This window comes from Lontra canadensis, unplaced genomic scaffold (genome assembly GCF_010015895.1).
Source record: "Lontra canadensis isolate GAN:19392208 unplaced genomic scaffold, GSC_riverotter_1.0 scaffold187, whole genome shotgun sequence".
NCBI lineage: Eukaryota > Metazoa > Chordata > Mammalia > Carnivora > Mustelidae > Lontra > Lontra canadensis.
The window spans coordinates 12580-30807 of NW_022631181.1; the positions used below are offsets into that span (position 1 = coordinate 12580).

The window sequence follows — 18228 nt, forward strand, 5'->3', positions numbered from 1 at the left end:
AAAAACCTTCAATAGACCCAAAACGGACCCAAAAGCCCTCTACGGAAAGAGGCTCGCCCCGCGCCCACAAAAAGGGGAACGTTGGTCAAGGCGGAATGGTGATGGAGAGGGATGTTGCCCCAGACTGAACGGTGATCCCTCTAAAAAATGGCCCGGGCGAACTAAAAACGTTTGCCAAAGAGGGACGTCAATCCCGGAGGAACCTCGCAGGACCTAGCATCACTCTGCCCGGGATTATGGTTACCCTGGCAACGACGGGGGGGGGGGAGGGGCGGGATGGGAGGGGGGCTGGGCGGGGGCAGCGCCGGAAGGAGCTCCTCCGAACGGAAGCGGGGCTTTCGGTGGGAGTGACCTCTCCACCCCAGCGGCCTGGAAAAGATGGCGCATCTTGTGTGCTGGTGGCTCTGCTTCGGCCTGGGCAGCCTTCTGGCGGGGCAGGCGGAGGCCCCGAGCCCCATGGAGCCGCCGGAGCGGAGCCGGCCATACGCCGTGCTGCGTGGGCAGAACCTGGGTGAGCGGCTACCGCCGAATGGCGGCCGGCAGAGGGGACATGGGAGGGAGGGCTTTGCAGCTGCGGCTGTGCTCAGCGCGTCACACTCCGCGCCAGGCTTGTACCAGATAGGCTCTCCTTGTGTGCTGGTTGCATGAATGAGCTCGTTGTTGAGCCCCATCTTTGGCTGCGTGGGCCCAGGCAAGGCAACAAGGGTGTCTTAATGAGAATGCTTAGGAGTGCAGCCCCGTTTTCCGGATGAAGAGGAAACTCAGGTGAAGTTATTTGCCCACGTTTACACAGTTAGGATAGCGGTGGCAAACAGTACTGGTACCCCCCACCACACACACACAGCCTGCTTTTCGAATGAGTATGTTTTCGCTAACCTAAAGAAATCCGAAGGGGATTTTTCCCTTTTACGAAAAAAGGCAAAAAAGTGAAAAGAGAGCTCACCAGGTCTTCTGCAGTGCACACCCCCAGCAGCGAGAGTGACAGCACCAAACTCCGATCCCGAAACAGCGAGAGTGACAGCACCAAACTCTGATCCCGGAACTACACTCAGCCTCTTAGCATCATGCTGTTACAGCTTTGAAATGTGTCTGAGTATCTGTGCGTGTTCTCGATTTATTTTGTGTATCCCTTAGCTAAATGTGTCTTAAGGTATCAGAAAAGCCCAAGGTTATTTTTGGAGTCTGGGAGGCTCAGTTTTTTCCATTTAAATTAATGGCAGCTTTTTTTGCTTTATGCCATTTCTGCTTATGAAAGTTTTCATGGATGGGGCACCTGGGTGGCTCAGTGGGTTAAAGCCTCTGCCTTCAGCTCAGGTCATGATCCCAGGGTCCTGGGATCGAGCCCCACATTGGCCTCTCTGCTCAGCAGGGAGCCTGCTTCCTCCTCTCTCTCTCTGCCTGCCTCTCTGCCTACTTGTGATTTCTGTCTGTCAAATAAATAAATAAAATCTTTAAAAAAAAAAAAGTTTTCATGGGCACAGGACTTTCACAGAACGTAGGAAACTAGCAATGGAACCTAGGTTTTGTGAAGACACCTATTTACACACACAAGTATATATGGTGTACATGGGTTTGGAAGGGGTCCTGGAGCTTAAAGCTTCGCAAAATTCCCAATAACTCTTCCTCTTCTGCCAAAGCCCTTCCTTTCCTCTATTCCTCAGTGATATATCTGAATCTCTGTGCCACATAGTAGTATCATTTTTGGATTATCTTGAGACTCATTTACGTTTGAATTGAATGTCTGTGTTGACCACTTACTGTGTACCTAGAACTCTGCTGCTTAATCCTTTGGAGCAGGAGAGTTTCTCCACAGTGGTACTATGACATCGTGGACCAGATGGTTCTTTGCAGGGGAATAAGATACACTGTCCTGAGCACTGTAAGATGTTAAGGGCATCTCCAGCCTTCACCCGCTAGATGCCAGTAGCACACCTGACTCCCAGTCTGAATAATCAGAATATCTCCAAAGAGTACCAGCTGTCCACTGGGGGCAAATCGCCCTGGCTGAGAACCACTGCTGAACAATAATACTATTCAAAGAGTGGTCTGCTGGCCAATGCGGTTTCCAAATTATTTATCTGCAAAGAGAGGACTACAGAAATTTAGTGTTGTTGTTGTTGTTTTTTAAGATTTTATTCATTTATTTGACAGAGATGACAAGCAGGCAGAGAGGCAGACGGGGGGAGGGGGGGGGACGGGGGTGGAGCAGGCTCCCTGCTGAACAGAGAACCCAATGCAGGGCTCTATCCCAGGACCCTGGGATCATGACCTGAGCCGAAGGCAGAGGCTTTAACCCACTGAGCCACCCAGGCGCCCCAGAAATTTAGTGTTTTTAACAAAATTAACAATTTGACACTGTCACCACATCCAAGCAAGTAGAGGCCAGACCTAGGTGTCCATGGACTGACCTGCTTCATAGATAGAGGGAGCTGCTTACTAGTCATGCACATAGTAATGGCCTGGGACTGGCCACAAGTTATAAAAACTAGTCCTTTACCACAGATAGTGTAGAAAACACTACCCTAGACAATCCTGTGCAGGGGGTATTTTTGTCTCCATCTTTACAGAGGAGAAAACAGAGAGATCGTGTAATTTATTTGAGAACACATAGCCTGTCAGTATAGATGGGAGCCCAGACGGTCTGACCCCACACCTTGAGTTCATGACCGCTGTGCCGTGTTGCCTGTTTTGGTCATCATAACGGCTTTCACCTACCGTCTGCATGTTCTATGTCTGCACTCTGTTCAGTGCTTTTCATAGGATACCACAGTTAGGTTTCAGGAAACCCTCTTGAGGTGGGTTTCACTTGCCACATTTTATAGATGTAGGAAATGAAGTTCGGCAATTGGAAGTGATCAATAAGGAAGGACCCAAGTAGTCTTAGGTTCTGCCTGAGCCTGCCATTCAGGCAACTAATACCATGGGTAAAGTGCGGGAGAGGACAAAGATGAAGAATGGGAGAATCTATAAATGGATAGCTATCCACACGGGCATTATGTACCTAACAGCCCATCATTTTAAACCTTTTCAAATGCTTTTTGAGATTCTATTCTCTACTTCCAGCCTCCTACTTTCTTGCTTTGGGAATTTGGTTGGGGGTTTTTTGGGGGGAAGGTGGAGGGGAGAAAGAGGGTTGTTTTGTTTTTCCTTTCAGAATGTCAAATGCAGGAGAATGGTTTAAATGGAATAAGGCAACTTGAGGTCCAATTACAGTGAGAACCTTAGAAATTCGTGGAATTCAAAACTTTGCAAATAAGGGCAGGTATTTAGATTACAAGGCCTGTTTTGAGATAGGACATTTAGCTTATATGAGTTGTAGGTTGTCTGTATCACCTACATTCTTTCTTCCCCTTCCTCACCAAAAAAAAGTATTTTCTGTATGGTCAGTATTTAAATAACTGGGTTCCATATGGGGGCATTTTTTAGGGGTCACAAATACCCCAGATTACTGATTTAAATAAAACTTTGGTCAAATCTTGTTTTTTCAGTAGGCACACTAGAGAACAGCCATGGTTAGTCTCCCAGTGGAACCTGGGATGGGCCCACATACTTACAAACAAATGTACACTTTCTTGGTAAAGGTAACATATTGAACTCTTGTTAGACCTCTTGTTAGACCTCTGAATCCCATAGTCACACAAATGGGATTGCCCTTCCCTTCCATGGGTTGCTGGTTACGTTAAAGCCTCAGTCCTTAGGTCTAGTCCTCTACCGGGGCTCAACCTAGTTGTAGGTTCCATTTCTCACTTGAGCACCCTGGAGATTTTAGACCTGAAATTTACTCTCTGAAATGGAATAGGTTTGTGAAGTTCATTGCTTCTTGGATCCGAAGACCTTTGTCTCTTCTAGAGATTAAAATGCTTTATTCTTTTTTTCATCTCCAGTTTTTATGAATGGCTTTAAAAACGTTGGGTTCCCTGCTTCTGTTCTTGTCACCTATAATCGGGTGGTTCTCCATGCAGCCAGAAGGATCTGGTTTCCCACATGAATCACATCATTTCACTCTTTGCCTTTGGTCCTCCCTTTAAACTTACAGTAAACCCATGTTGGCATCGTGGTCTACGAGGCCCTGCATGAACTGGCTGCATCCTTCCTCTCTGGCTTCATTTCCTGCCTCGCTTCCTCCCCCCTCAGCCATGCTCGCCTCTTTCTATTCATTGGCTTTCTAGGCTTGTCTGGCCCCAAGCGCTTGCTTTTGCTGACCCTTGGGGCCACAGTGCTATCCCTGCAGATCTTCACGGGGCTGGCTCCTTCCTCTCATCACGGTCCCAGCTTGTGTGTCACCTCCTCAAATGCTTTCCCCACTGCCCTACCTACCCTAACCCCTCCTGACCGCTCTACCCCTATCATTGTCACATTTCTTCAGGCCCTGTGAGCTGCTCTTACTTGTTTACATTTTCTCCCCCACCTAATTGGAAACATCCTTAGAGAGAATCTGTTGGTGTCTGTTTCCCACACACCTGGCACAGTGCCTGGCACTGAGTGGCATTTGGCAAATTATTGGCAAAAAGTGGATGAATGACAACATGGAGCTGCCATTAGGAGGTAACCTGTTTTCCTTTTGCAGTGTTGATGGGAACCATTTTCAGCATCCTGCTAGTGACCGTGATCCTTATGGCATTTTGTGTCTACAAGCCCATTCGCCGTCGGTGACAGCTGAGCGACCAAGTTCTTCCACAAGTATTGGGGGAAAGTATAAATTGTGTTGCACATGGGTCATTGGAGAAGTTGGAATTAGAACTTCACCACTTGGAAATGACCTTCAGTCTGGACAGTTGGTAAATGTGAAATGATTTAGAAAAAACGTCCATCTGGCAGTTATTTTTTTCCTAACACTATAATGTAAATAACTGACTCTGCTTCTTGGTGTTTCTTTGTATATCTGGCTGCACTTAACGCTTGTTACAAGAAAGACCTGAAGCTACAAGTTTCAGTATAAAGATGGGAAAACAGCTAACTATGTTAGTGGTGGGAAAACCACACTGGAAAGGACTCATCCCGAATATTGGAAAATACTCATAAGTGGAAGACTTGACGTGTAGACATTTCGTACTTGAGAACCATTTGGTCACAGTGGGGTTAAGAGTCACCCGTGTTTTTAGTTAGATTGAGCTGGCCTGGAATGCCCTGGTTGCAAAGCAGTGTCAGTTGTGGGGAACTTAGGCCATTGGTCCTCGTGCCACATCTGGGTCTGCACCCAGATGCCCCTGATGAAGTCAGGCCACATTAGCTAGGCCTGTGACCATGAGCACCCTGGGGCTGGAAGGCTCTGAGTTGGGCTGATTACTGGTTGGCCCATCTGAAAAAGAGCTCCATCCTGCTTAAATACACCGAGCTCCCTGGGGCTGCGCTCAAGCCTTTCCAGCCCCTGGCCTAAAGCTTGTGGCAGCTTTTCAGATTTGGAATCTAAAAGAAACTCAGCAGGAGCTCTTTTTAGCTGTGGGTGGGGAGGTCCTCAACCCACAAAAGTGTGTGTTCATAGTAGGAGGCTGAGAGGCAGGTGAATGTGTGTTTACACAGATTTCATCTCAACCTTGAAAATGCTGCTGTTTTGCACTGTTGAAATGGATTTTTTTTTCCTGTTGAAATACTTTCATACTTACAAAGTGGTTAACAGTATTTATTTTAAAGGTGCTACGCTTAATTTTCTTTGTTACTGAACTGAAATGCTTGTCTTGTATTCCAGTCACCTCACTGATGTGTGTTGTTTTTTGTTGTTTTTTTTTTAACAACCCGCACTAAATGTGAAATAACTAACGTAGGATACTGTGACTGTCGGACATCAGGATTTTGTGTGTAACCCTAACATTGAGCCACTGAAATGTTCACTGTTTTGTGGTTTTGAGCAAAGTGTCAATTAAAATTAAAGTAAAATCTTACATGCTTATTGACTCCTATTGATTTATTTTCTAAGCGTCTAAAATGCAGGTGTGTGTTTGCATCTGCTCTACTCAGGAAGTGCCGTGAAGTTGCATTTTAAAATTTATATATGTGAAGTAAGACAGTTGCCCCAAGGCAAGGTGTTATTTCTGGAGACTGAGCTGTAAGTAATCTCTCAGGCCAGGCCAGGGGTCTGAAGCTGGATTTATGTCCCCACTTCTTCAGAGCCTCGGTTTTTCACCTGCAAAGTGGAGCTATACACACCTTATCTTTCTTAATTATGGTGAAGATCAAACACTGTGAAACCAGTGGTGACAAGGGTGGGGTCACCACCTTTGGCCTGTCCCATAAAAAACCAGGGTTACTGACGGACTGCAGGGAGGAGCAGGTGGGATTCTTGAGCGGCTGGCACTGACAGCTAAGTCCCAGGAGGGCACATCCCCACCTCATCTGGAATGCCATATTTTGATACGCTGCCTAAAAATTTACTGGCATTTTTAGGACTTGAGAGGGAAACAGTGAAAACTTGGTAGGCCCATAAACCAACCTTGTAACCTGCCGTTTGCCCAGTGATAACTAGGCAGCTTACAATAGAATCACGTCCCAATTTTCAGAAACAACCTTGCAATAGTTATTCCATATACAAATCCCAAAACCCAGCCTATGTCTTCATTCCAACGTTACCATCTGTTCAGCATGAGATTTCAGTCTAAAGTCAGACACAGATTAATCTTTGTAGAAAGAGGCTTATTACACAGAGATGAATAAGGATACAAACCTCAATTCTGGGAGAGAGAGAGACAGAACTCTACTGAAAACTTTTATGCACCAGGACTGACCACTAATATTTTTGAAGTACCATAATTTCCTTTACCTGTGTCTCTGGGAATGCGAGGTTGGGGGGGAGGCATCCAAAGCCCCCTAAACTGAACTGTGCCCAGAATACCCACCATGTACCCAAATGAACGTATTCACTTCATTTATACCAACCATAAAAATGGCTTATCTTAGTATTAATCTTAACTTTGTTTAAATTTGAGATGAATAAATCTGTGAGTGCTGCTTGGGATTTGGGGGCTCTGGAAGTCTTACTAATACTACATTTTTTTTCAGCTGGACCCCAATCTGAATTCTACACTTTTCCAGATGTGGGCGTAGTTTGGACTTTGAACCCCAACACTTAGCTGCACTCAGATAGTCCTGGGAAGCAGCTGTCGTGCAACGTGCCTTCCTTGAGGTCTTCGGCATTTAGCAGGAAACCCCTGGTTACAGTAAGTCTGGCCATCTCTTCCAGGTCATTATTAAGAGCAGACCTCCCTTCCTTGAGAGGCCAACACCATGTTACGTATGGTGTGTTCAGCTTGCTCATGGAACAGAGTATCTCAAGTGCTTTGGCTCCGTTTCCTGCTGGTACTGCACCACCTAAGCTTTAATGAACCTAAAGGTGAAGAAACTGTTATTTTTTTTTTTAATTAGGTAATCCCCAGTTATTGCCTAAGCTATTGCCTCTTGGCCTAAGGCGAATGAGTTTTCTTCAAGTGTCCCACTGGCTCAGTATTGTCTACTTTCCCCCAATGCAAAGCAGCTCCTTCACATCTCCCTGGAAATACCAAGGCCGCATTTCTGGAGCCCAGATGTTTTTCTACTGGTCACTGCCTCCGTTTGTGTTTTTATGTGTCTTTTCAAGATTTTTTTTATTTGAGAGAGAAAGTGCAAGCAGGGCAGGGAGGAAGGAAGGGCAGAGGGAGAAGCAGACTCCCCACTAAGCAGGGAGTCCGATGTAGGGACTCGATCCCAAGCCCCGGAGATCATGACCTGGACTGAAGGTTTAACCGACTGAGCCCCAGGAACACACCCCCCATCCCCATTTTTTGTTTAATACCAAAGTAATTGGGTGTAGGATAAATCTGGAAGCCCTAATTATCACCTGAACTTCTAAGATCAGCCTCACAGAGCACTTCAGCCTCAGAGGGGAGAGCATCTTCAGTCCCATGAGCGATCTGAAGTTGGCACAGCTTCCCGGACTCCAGAGGAGCCAGGCCACCTCCAGCAGGACCACTGCAGTCTCTCCTAGCAGCCCCTGTGCTGGTGGGCTTTTCAGTTTCTATGTGAAATGAGCAGCATGGGGCATGTGGACTATATGACCCTGGTGGGGAGGCTGAGAGGAGCAGGTCACCTTGGTAATGGATGCCAGGTGGCACGACGCATTCTCCTGTTGGAGTCACATACGTAACAGGGAGTGTGGGGACATTCAGCGACTAGAGAAACCCCGTGAAAAGGAACAAAGACTCAAAGGCTGGCTAGGATACTGTCCGAGCACCCTCTCGGGAAGCAGTCTTTATTTGCATTTTAAGAGAGTGAACACATAAATGAGAAATGCTGCAACAGATGGACAGAACGCTCAGTCCCTTTTTAACCGACTTCCCGGGGAGTCCCCTTCCTCCGGAACCAGGACGGTGGAATGCAAACACAGAAATCATGGCTGGTTCACCTCAGGGAGTAAACGCTGTGGCCTGATGGATTCCCGAGAAGTGTCTTCACTCAGGGTGAACACGGAGTAAACAGAATGCCAAGCTGTGTGTTGGAAACAAACATGACCCCACGGTATACTGGCCAAGTGTGTGGGCACAACAGAAGGAATTCTGGTGGGACCGTGACTAAAAAGGCAGGTGGTTATGTGGAATCCAGAGCACAATCCTCTGTGACTAAGAACATTTTACTGGCAGCACTAACTGGAGGATACGGATGCTAACTGCAACGTAGTTTCTGTCTCTTCCCATCCTGAAAGCAGCACAGCAGACAGGAAAGAGGGAGCTGAGGAGGCCACTGTTACCAGGTCATGTCAGTCAGCCTGTGGGGACGACCAGATGGGCCAGAGTGAGGGCGCCCTCGGCTCTCCTCCCCGGGGTTCTTCTGTGTGGTGTGCAGTGCTTATTTACAGAAGGGTCAGATAAAATCGTTAAACTACTAAAGGTATCCAAAAAAGGCCTGAGAAAATCTGGTTAAAATGTATAACCTTGTATTGCTACTGATGGGAGTAGTTGTCTTTATATATTTTAAAAATAATAAAAAGATTCTGTTAAAAAATATATTTATCCAGAAAGATGTTGATTTGAACTCTAAAAGGCAATGCAGAATCCTCATTTTCCCTTTTGAATACAGAGCTTAATATTAAGTTCCGCTTGGAGCTCCCTTTCTAACTACAAGGCCACCCCTTCTTTAGTGAGCCTAGGCCTGTAGTGGGGTCTCCCTTGGCCTCTCTGTGGCAATCTGTCACTAGGGAAGGTGCGGAACACACCTAGTTTGGTTCTGTGCGGTCTGATGTTTTGGCCAGCCTGCCGCCTCCGAGAACAAGCCTCAGGCTCTCCTAGCTGTTCCTTTGGGGCCAGGATTAGCTGCCTTGGATTTAGCCTGGAGGATCCTGCTCTCAAAGGAAGTGCCTTTATAAATTCAAATCAGACCCCTCAGTGTGGAGTGAGGTGGTTTGAAACTATTGGTAATTTTTAAGGCTAAGGCAACATCCGTGGTCATTTATATATCCTAATGTGATGCAAATAGTTACGCCTAATCTAAAACGTATCCTGTACATGTCTCCTCTTTGACTCTAGCGGGGGTGGTTGGGATGGAATAAGGTGGAGATGGAGGAGGAGCAGTGAGTGTCCTAGAAACCCTGTATAAAGGTAAAAACAAAAGAATAGATCAGCACAGACTATCCATTTCTTTGGTGAACTGTAAAGAAGTGTCTCATAAATTCTCATAAACCACGCTCTAAAAAGGCTGCTGCTCTCATATATAAAAGCACCCTGACTCTGCGATAACTTGTTTTGTTATCACTCCTTGATAAAAATTAATCTACAAACTTGCGGGGACTGGGGTTTTTGTCTAAAGCTGGTAGTAAAAACGTGACCTGCAAGCCAATACATCTAATGGAAAGTGACGATGCTCTCCTCCCCTTAGCCCAGAGATGGGGCCTGCTGGTCCCCAGCCCCTCCCCGGGGGAGTGTCATGGATGGGCCTGGGAGTCCCTGGTCCGGCACCTCTGCAGAAGGAAGGGCAGCTGCTGTTGGCTGCATGCATGTGAGGTGCAGTCCCTCGGCCCCACGGCACTAGTGATGCAGCACTCGCGTGCGGCCCAGAACCTCTGCTTTGTGCAGCCTGTGAGCAGAAAGGTCTATTTCTCAGTGAGAGACAGCTGTAAGACTTGCTGGAGCTCCTCCTCCTCCTCCCGGAGCCGGAGCTCCCGCTCCTCCAGCTCTTTGGCAGAGAGCTCCATGGCCAGCTGCAGGTCGCTATCAAAACGGCTCGTCTCGCTCGAAGCCCCAGGGCGCAGGCCTTCTGAGCTGGTGAGGAGGCTCTCCTGGATGGCCCTGTGGGGGGAAAGAGGCGGAAAAAGGAAACCAATTACCAGTATCATCAGGGCTGCAGCAGCACCAACATTTAACTGCCTGCCGAGAACGCACCATACTGGGCACTTCATACGCGTCCCACGGGCAAGGTGCCATTCAGTCCCCTCTACGTCTGGAGGCAGGGTGCTGTGTACAGGTGAGCAACTGGGGCTCAGAGAGGTGAGCAGACCCGCCCAGGATCACCCAGCTGCTAAGGGATGGGGTCAGGAACTGAATTTGGATCTATTTTAAAGCAAAACCTAAGTTTTCTTTCAGTGGGCTTTCATATACGCCTGGAGTACATAAAAATACTCCATAAAATAAATCTTTCCAGTCTTTACCCTCTCCTTTGAAAAGGTAATCTACTCATCCCTGTATCTGTTCCCCAAAGCCTCCTCATTCTTAAAACTATCTACTTCCTGCTGAGGGCATCTAGACCCTGTGAGCATATACTCCTTGCAGAAGATTACACTGCTCAAAAAGCATTTACTGGGAGCTTTTCTGCCAATGGCACTGGCCTGTGGCTAGTCACCAACTGGATCAACACTAAGTCCCATGTCGGCCTCAGTTTAAGAGTCACGCCAGTCACCTCTCATACTGGGCGTCATAGGCATGTGTCTGGCCGATCCCTCCATTTGAAGCTGGTCCTGAAAGTTCCTGCGAAAAACAAACATGATGGACATGAATACCTCCTAGAAGGAGGAGGCATCATACTGATAAGGCGATGAAAGCAACAAGAACAAAATTTTAATTTGTTTCCATGTCCGTTACTGATAACACCACATGAAAAATGAACAGAGACTGGGGTGATCTCAAAAACGACACCTAAATGTCAGGTGGAATGTGGTACACTACCCTGCTTAACGGCCAGAGCCTCTCATACTTGACACAGAATCTATCAAAAACAACCTTGGGCAAAGTTTAAATGAACAAGGCAGGTCATTCTTATAAAGCAAGGTGACAATACATAACTCAACATTTGTCATCTTTGACTTTGGCCACCCCCCCCCCACCTTGCAAAATTTATGGTCAACAAGGTTTATGCATCTACTGGGCAAGGGGGTAGCAATGAGCTCACTTGCAGAAGGGGAAAGTGCACTGGAGGGACAGTGAGGTCCAGGGGCTGGGCTTCTCCCAGGAGACCTCCCAAAGGGAATATGCTGGCTCTGGGTGTGGCCCTTGACCCAGCAGCTTCAGAAAACTGAATGGTTCCAAGAATGGATTGATGGGGAATGGAGGAGGGGAAGGGCGTACACTGCCCAACCTTGGACTCTTAAGAATAAAACCATAATGCCAAAAACCTGAGCTTGGACGCTGGAGTGTGGGTTCCACTCTCAAACCTTGGGGGGCCCGTGAGTTCAGGGGCTGGGCCTGCTTCATCAAAGAATCCTCACTCTGCAAACATGTGCCAAATGAGCGATGGAAGGAAACAAGGAACCAAGGAACAAAGAGCAGGAGCCCAGGACACCAAAAGGTGGGGGACACAGAAAGACAGCCCACCATAGCAGAATCAGAAAAGCACAAGAGGGCAGGGTTGGAAGGACTTGACATTGGGGGAGGAGGAGCTCAAGGCCTGCACTGTCCCAAGCAGGTGAGACCTGGAGGAAGAACCATCTGAGGAGACCAAGGGCACCTGTTCTTACTCTGGTCTGCCCCACCCTTAGCTCTGCCCTTTAGAGTCCCTGACAGTTTGGGATTATACCCTTTGCAACAGAGTAAAACACAGGAGTAAAAAACAAACTTAACAAAGACTCAACCACCATTTTCATCACACACTGAGCGACCACAACACAAAGACTGGTCTTCCCTCAGGAGGAAGCTAGGATTCAAATCCACATGCCTTCTTACAAGACGACCAACATGTGGACAATATTCCAGAAAAAAACAGGATGGGGGAAGCTAGCATGAACCTACGGTTTCGGTACTAGCATATCAGATAGCATGCTCTGAAAACTACGTGATTGTGGGCTGCGTGGGTGAACCTGAGGAGAAGGAAGTCTGTCGGGAGACACCCTGTGAATGATGCTGACTTGGGCTGTGCACATGGTGTCAGAGAAGCAGCTTTTGGGAAGGACCAGGTGCAGAAAATAGGACCTCTGTGTACACCAGAGAATATAACCAGCTTGTGATGTCCAGTGAGTCTCACGAGTCAGCTACAGCTTGAACCCTCCCGTGCCCTGCCATTTGTTCCGCTAAATGCACCTGGCTCCTGCTGGACTCCAGTAAACTCTGCTGGATGGCAAACTGCATTAGCTCATAATCTTCATCTTGTAAATGCACATTTCTGCCATTGTCTTGAACGTGGTAAGAGTCTGGAATTTCAAATACAGACTGATCCACCTCAAAGTTTGTGACGTGGGAAGCTGAAACACAAAGGGTAAGAGTCCGGTGCCTGAATCAGCAAAATAAATTTCCACTTCAAACTTAAAATTTTAAATGTATAAAAATTTGTTCAGTTAAAAAACAAAAGGATTAAAATGATTAAGATCTAGGTTTGCTACTATGTGAGAGAGATTTTGAGGAACAATAACCTTGACAGAAAAGTACCAAAATATGGCCTTTTCTTTCGGTCTTTTTCTTTAAGTAATAAAATTAACTCATGGTCATAAAAAAATAAAGATCTCTGTCTCCCTACATCCTTTCTCTTATTTCCAAAGTCCTGAGGTAACCAGTGTTCCCTTGCATGTCTTTTGGGAAATGCGGTGTGTGTATGTGTGTGAATAATACATAGTCACACCAAGGACTCTTTGTAGTTTTCCTTTTTTTATTATGAAATACAGTAAACATATAAAACAAAGTAAGATGTCTATAAACTAAACTAAAAATGATAATAAAATGGGGCACCTGGGTGGCTGTCGGTTGGGCATTCACCTCTTGGTTTTGGCTCAGGTCATGATCTTGGGGTCATGGAATTGAGTCCCGCACCAAGCCCTGAGTCAGGCTCCGCATTCACCATAGAGTCTGCTTGAGATTCTCTCCCCCTGCACCCCCCTCATAGCTTACACATGCTCTCTGTCCCTCTCTCTCAAAAAATAGTAAATGCCTGTGTATCCTTCAACTAGTCCAAGACACAGAACACCATTTTACCCCAGTAAAACAGACAAAACAACTAAAAATATATATATATATCAGTTTTGTTTCTATATACTACCAACGAGTAACTGGAAAGTAAGTAAATAATCCACTTACAGTAGTCTCCAAAAGATAATGTGGATGGATGGCAAGGAAGCCTGAGGAAATTTTGTGAAGTAACAGAAATGCTCTACATCTTGACTGTGGTGGTTCTGTGGGTACACACATTTGTCCAAAAGCACCGAACTGTCACACTTAAAGTGGGAGCATCTTACTGTATATACAGTACACCTCAATAGAGCTGGTTTTTAAAACTATGCTTTTTTTTTTAAATACAAGTGGGGTCATATTCTACAAGTTTTTACACTGACTCTCAAAGAAATCGAACATTTTCATTCAGTGCAGAGATCTATTTCATAAGATACTCCAATGTCAAACTGAATAATTAGTAATTAACTGGATGTGTGCTTTTTTTTTAAACCACAAAGCCCAACTTGTTTTTTTTTTTTTCTTTTTTTACCTGTATCAGCCTGGGTCCCTTCCACATTTTGAGATCCAGTTTCTTCAGCAGTGCTACAGCCATTGACGTTTCCAAATGTAATCCGTGCATTTAAGACATGAAACAAGGGAATTTCTAACAAAATAAAAGCTTTTATAAATAAATTTTACGAGAATATAATAGCCACCATTTACTGAGTGCCTACTATGCTTGTACACATCAAATACATTAACATAACTACCCTTCCCAATATACAGATGGGAGAACTGAGATTCAGAGAGGTTAAGCAGCTTTTCCTAGATCACAGTGAATAAGCGATTGAGCCCGCACTGAAGAATGTGTCAGCAGTATGCAACTATCCGAACTGTAGATTCCTCACAAGTTCGATGTATTGTGTACAGGATTATGCATTCCACTACAGGCCCTAAAACATACTTAGGTATCAAAGATCTTGGTGTCAGAGATCTTCCTCAGAAACAATCTAATTTGATGCCTAAGTTAAGTGTGACATGAAAACAATGAATGTTTTCCATTCATTCCCAATGACACTTCTTTAAGCCATATTAAGCTAAAGGATCATTGTGACCTCCTCCATTATGTGTACTGTCTGCTACTTTTGCCTAAAATGTTCCAGTGCCAGGGTGCCGGGTGGCTGAGTTGGTTAACCATCTGTCTTCAGCTCAGGTCATGATCCTGGGGTCCTGGGATCAAGTCCCACATCTGGTTCCCTGCTCAGCGGGGAGCCTGCTTCTCCCTCTCCCCACCCCACCTCATCCCCCATCCCACTTGTGCTCTCTCTTGCCCTCTATCCAAATAAATAAATAAAATCTTAAAAAAACAAAAAAACATTCCAGTGCCCTGAAGCACATTCTGTCACCCACAGAAATGGCCAGAACCTGCAGGTGCTCCTGTGGTTTAGTAGTCAGTACCTATTTTGACAGGAAATCCAGGTGGGAATTCCAGTTTGATGAAATCTCTCAGCCGTGCAAAATGAGCACTGGTTCGGGCCATGAGATCAATGATGGGAATGACCTGTTCCACAAGAGAGAGCGGAAAGTCCTCACACATCCACAGCGTCGCTTTGAATCTGCAAGATGGACCAAGACAAGAGTGAGGCCAACACCCCCAGACAGGGAAAGTGAATGACTTGCACGCAGCCGGCAAGAAAGCACCAGCCTCCTCCTGAATGCAGCCTTCCCAGCCACCGTACTTCTCTTAATGTGGAGCAGGGAAGGGACTAGACCTGTGCGGAATTCGCACGACCATGAGATCTGGCCATCAGGAGAAATGCCCAGCATGCTGACCTCCCCCTGCAGCAGCTGGAATTGACAGCAAGCGTGAAGGAACTGAGCGCTGGTGGATCTTTCCACTGGATCAGCTGAAGCTTGCTGGTAGTAAAAAGGACAAGGAATTCTTATATCCCATCTCTACTCCATTTGGAAAAGGGCTAATAAGAAGGTGTGCAATCTGCTATTTGCTTTTCTCAGATAAAGTAACTTCCAAATGATGTTTAAAGGAAAGGGACACAAAAATGACAACACGACCCCACGAAACAGCACAACTTCTGAAACAAGAATCCGTGTGGCCGCTGAGCCCCTCTTACTTTTGCGTTCTAATTGTCAGCTCTTTTGGCCTTCCAATGTCCCGGTCCTTCAGATCAAACTCTTCATTAAAGTACTCCTCAGGCGTGATGGCTGTGGGGTTGTTGGCAGTGGCGCATTCCGTGGTGAGGTCCTGCCAAGCCAGAACTCAGGGGAATCAGAAATGCCAATTGGTGCTCACAAGTGGAGACCTATGGCACTCAGCCCCAGAGGTGGATGTATTAACCAGCTACAGATCAGGACATTCTAGTCTTTTCCCTCCCCCCCAACTGCACCCCACACATACTTTTTTTTTTTTTTTTTTAACTAAGTTATGACACAGAACAAGAAAATCCACAAAGGTGTGAGGAAATGACAAAGATAGCCTAACGGGTCTCTCCATGTCAAATGTTTCTCCACTCTCTTTAGCATTTTTATCTCCTGACAGGAAAAAAGAAAAAAGAGAGAAATGGCTGAAAGCACATAAGACCTAGGAGACCTGGAGCTTACATTCCAGCTCTGTCAGGCTCTTGCTCGGGACACTGGAAAGGAAATCTCGGTTTTCTGACCCTCTGACAGCCATTATACCAACTCCACAGAGTTCTCATAAGGATCAAATAAGAAAATGTTTGTTAAGGTGCTCGGTTAAAACAGAAAGTCCTGAATCCTTTCTAAGTTTGATGAGAGAGAAAGCACCTGAATTCCACAGTCATGACCCTCCTCTAAAATCTGTATTTGTAAGACTCATTTATTTCTCTTCCAAAAGAGTATCTCCGATTTCAGCTAGGAGTGCTCTTCAGCCTTGCAGACAGAGAGGCCTGGTCAGGTTCAGTAAATGCCATCACAGCACAGCAAAGTCATGTCCTTTCTTGAACCTGAGAGCTCGCTGCTTCCACTTACCCCTTGAGCACCAAACTGGTGTTCCACAGTTCCCAGCAAAGATTCCAGTGGGTTCCTGTCCGCTAGAGAAGGGAGGAAAAGTTTAATGTCTACTATTATGCCTTACTTGTGCCTACAGAAAGAGATTCTCATCCTATTTTAAAGTTCTGGATCCCAGCTACCTATGTTAGGAAGTCCATTTACGGGCAGGCTGGTAAAATCATCTATAATAACCATCAGCTAATTTATCCCTCATAGGACATTTTTTATTAGGGTCTCTAACCTAGGTTAGCAACAGTTACAAGAACTAGAGTAGAAAGAGTTTGGGTTTAGGAGTGAGCCTGGGGTGGGGGGGGCCACAGAGTTCTCATCTGTCAAACCAGAATCCTAATAACAGCGGTGGTGGTGGAGGCACCCAACAATGACCGTGTGCTTGCCACACTGCGGGAACCTTCCAAAGGTTTACATGAAGCAACTCGTCCCATCCTCCCAAGCACCCCCATTTCACTGCTGAGGAACCTGAGCCCCAGAGGGTAGGTAACTTAAGGCCAAACAACAGGCCACTGGTGGGGCTCGGATATAACCACTGCGCATTGGCAGAGTTTGGGCTCATAGTCCAGGTTCTGTCCAGATCTTCCATGGTACGAGTTTGGACTGACTCGCTCATTCCAGGGAGAACTAGTCTCCAATACCCTTATCTACCTATATGTCAGATCCAGCAACTGTTCTTCAGAACACAAGCACAAACCCTCCTGCATGGCTTTAATTACACTTGAAGCCAACTATAGGTAATATCTTCAAAAAGGGGCCAGACAGGGGCACCTGGGTGACTCAGTAGGTTAAGCCTCTGCCTCTGGCTCAGGTCATGATCTCAGGGTCCTGGGATGGAGTCCCACATCAGGCTCTCTGCTCAGCGGGGAGCCTGCTTCCTCCTCTCTCTCTCTGCCTGCCTCTCTGCCTACTTGTGATATCTCTCTCTCTCTCTCTGTCTCTCTGTTAAATAAATAAATAAATAAAAATCTTAAAAAAAAAAAGAATGGGCCAGACTAAGGAAATTTTTGTAAAAAGGAGTTAGGGTTAGGATGAGCCTGACCTGACCACATTCAACCCAAAATTTAATGAAGCCAACAAAGGCTCTCTCTCTCTAGGCCAAACAAAAGGTGGGGATTACCTTTATATCTCTTTTTCTCTTCCTCAGTCAGATGTTCTGTCCGGATTTTGGTTATCACACTCACATTGTTTACTGTGTAAACCTTGAGAGACGTGTGCAAAAGAAAACAGTGACACAGGGAATCAAAACTCAAAAAATAAGCATAGCAAGAGTAAGAATGCTGAAGCCAAAAAAAGAAAAAAGAAAAAAAAATTCAGCAAAATAAAAATGAGAAATGGTTGACAATCATTAGGATCCTTCAGAGAAAAATATATAAGCTATCAACTTAGAAATGCATCAGCAGTTAATTTGCATCTCTGACAGTTTTAAATACCGAGGAGTGAACAGGGATGGCTGCAGCTTCCCGCCTGCCCTTTGTGTTGCTAAACACCCTCGAACAAAGGTCCTGAAATTTAGGCCTCCCTGCTGGATTCCTATCACGCTATTCCTATCCCAAAGCCGCATCATGGGCTTCTGTACTATCTGTGGTGATCTTATAACAGGACTGACTTAGACAGCCATCTGCTGGGCGGAAGGAAAACGGAACAAACACAAGGTTCTCTATACCCATTAAGACTTAACGAGGAAACTGGCAAGTCACTATTTAAAAAGCTATTCCCTCTACAGACAAAAAATTATCCTCACCACCAGTCAGGGCTCTTGTTCTCAAGGCCGCCTGAGGAATGTGGGGTTCTGGAAGACCAAATCTCATGGTAAGCGGAATTAACTGTATGTGCCCTTCTGCATATATGTGGATTCCTGCACGATCAGAGACTAGAGGAA

At 46.0% G+C, this 18228-nt stretch overlaps 1 protein-coding gene and 1 long non-coding RNA gene across 2 annotated transcripts in view; one reads left to right on the forward strand and one right to left on the reverse strand.

Moving 5' to 3' along the window:
* The first annotated feature begins 388 nt into the window (after nucleotides 1-388).
* On the forward strand, nucleotides 389-5885 carry LOC116861010. The gene is made up of 2 exons (XR_004381392.1): nucleotides 389-511; nucleotides 4568-5885. It is a non-coding gene; the product is annotated as an uncharacterized LOC116861010 (long non-coding RNA).
* A 3323-nt stretch (nucleotides 5886-9208) lies between these two features.
* ANKRD13A (ankyrin repeat domain 13A) overlaps nucleotides 9209-18228 on the reverse strand; it is a 30718-nt gene continuing 21698 nt past the window's right edge. The window contains exons 8-15 of the mRNA XM_032847429.1: nucleotides 17467-17548; nucleotides 16317-16378; nucleotides 15440-15570; nucleotides 14766-14923; nucleotides 13858-13971; nucleotides 12468-12628; nucleotides 10855-10922; nucleotides 9209-10247 (exon numbers count right to left, since the gene is read on the reverse strand). Coding sequence (XP_032703320.1) covers nucleotides 10052-10247; nucleotides 10855-10922; nucleotides 12468-12628; nucleotides 13858-13971; nucleotides 14766-14923; nucleotides 15440-15570; nucleotides 16317-16378; nucleotides 17467-17548 — 972 coding nt within the window. The 3' untranslated portion in view covers nucleotides 9209-10051. The remainder of the gene's footprint in view (nucleotides 10248-10854; nucleotides 10923-12467; nucleotides 12629-13857; nucleotides 13972-14765; nucleotides 14924-15439; nucleotides 15571-16316; nucleotides 16379-17466; nucleotides 17549-18228) is intronic.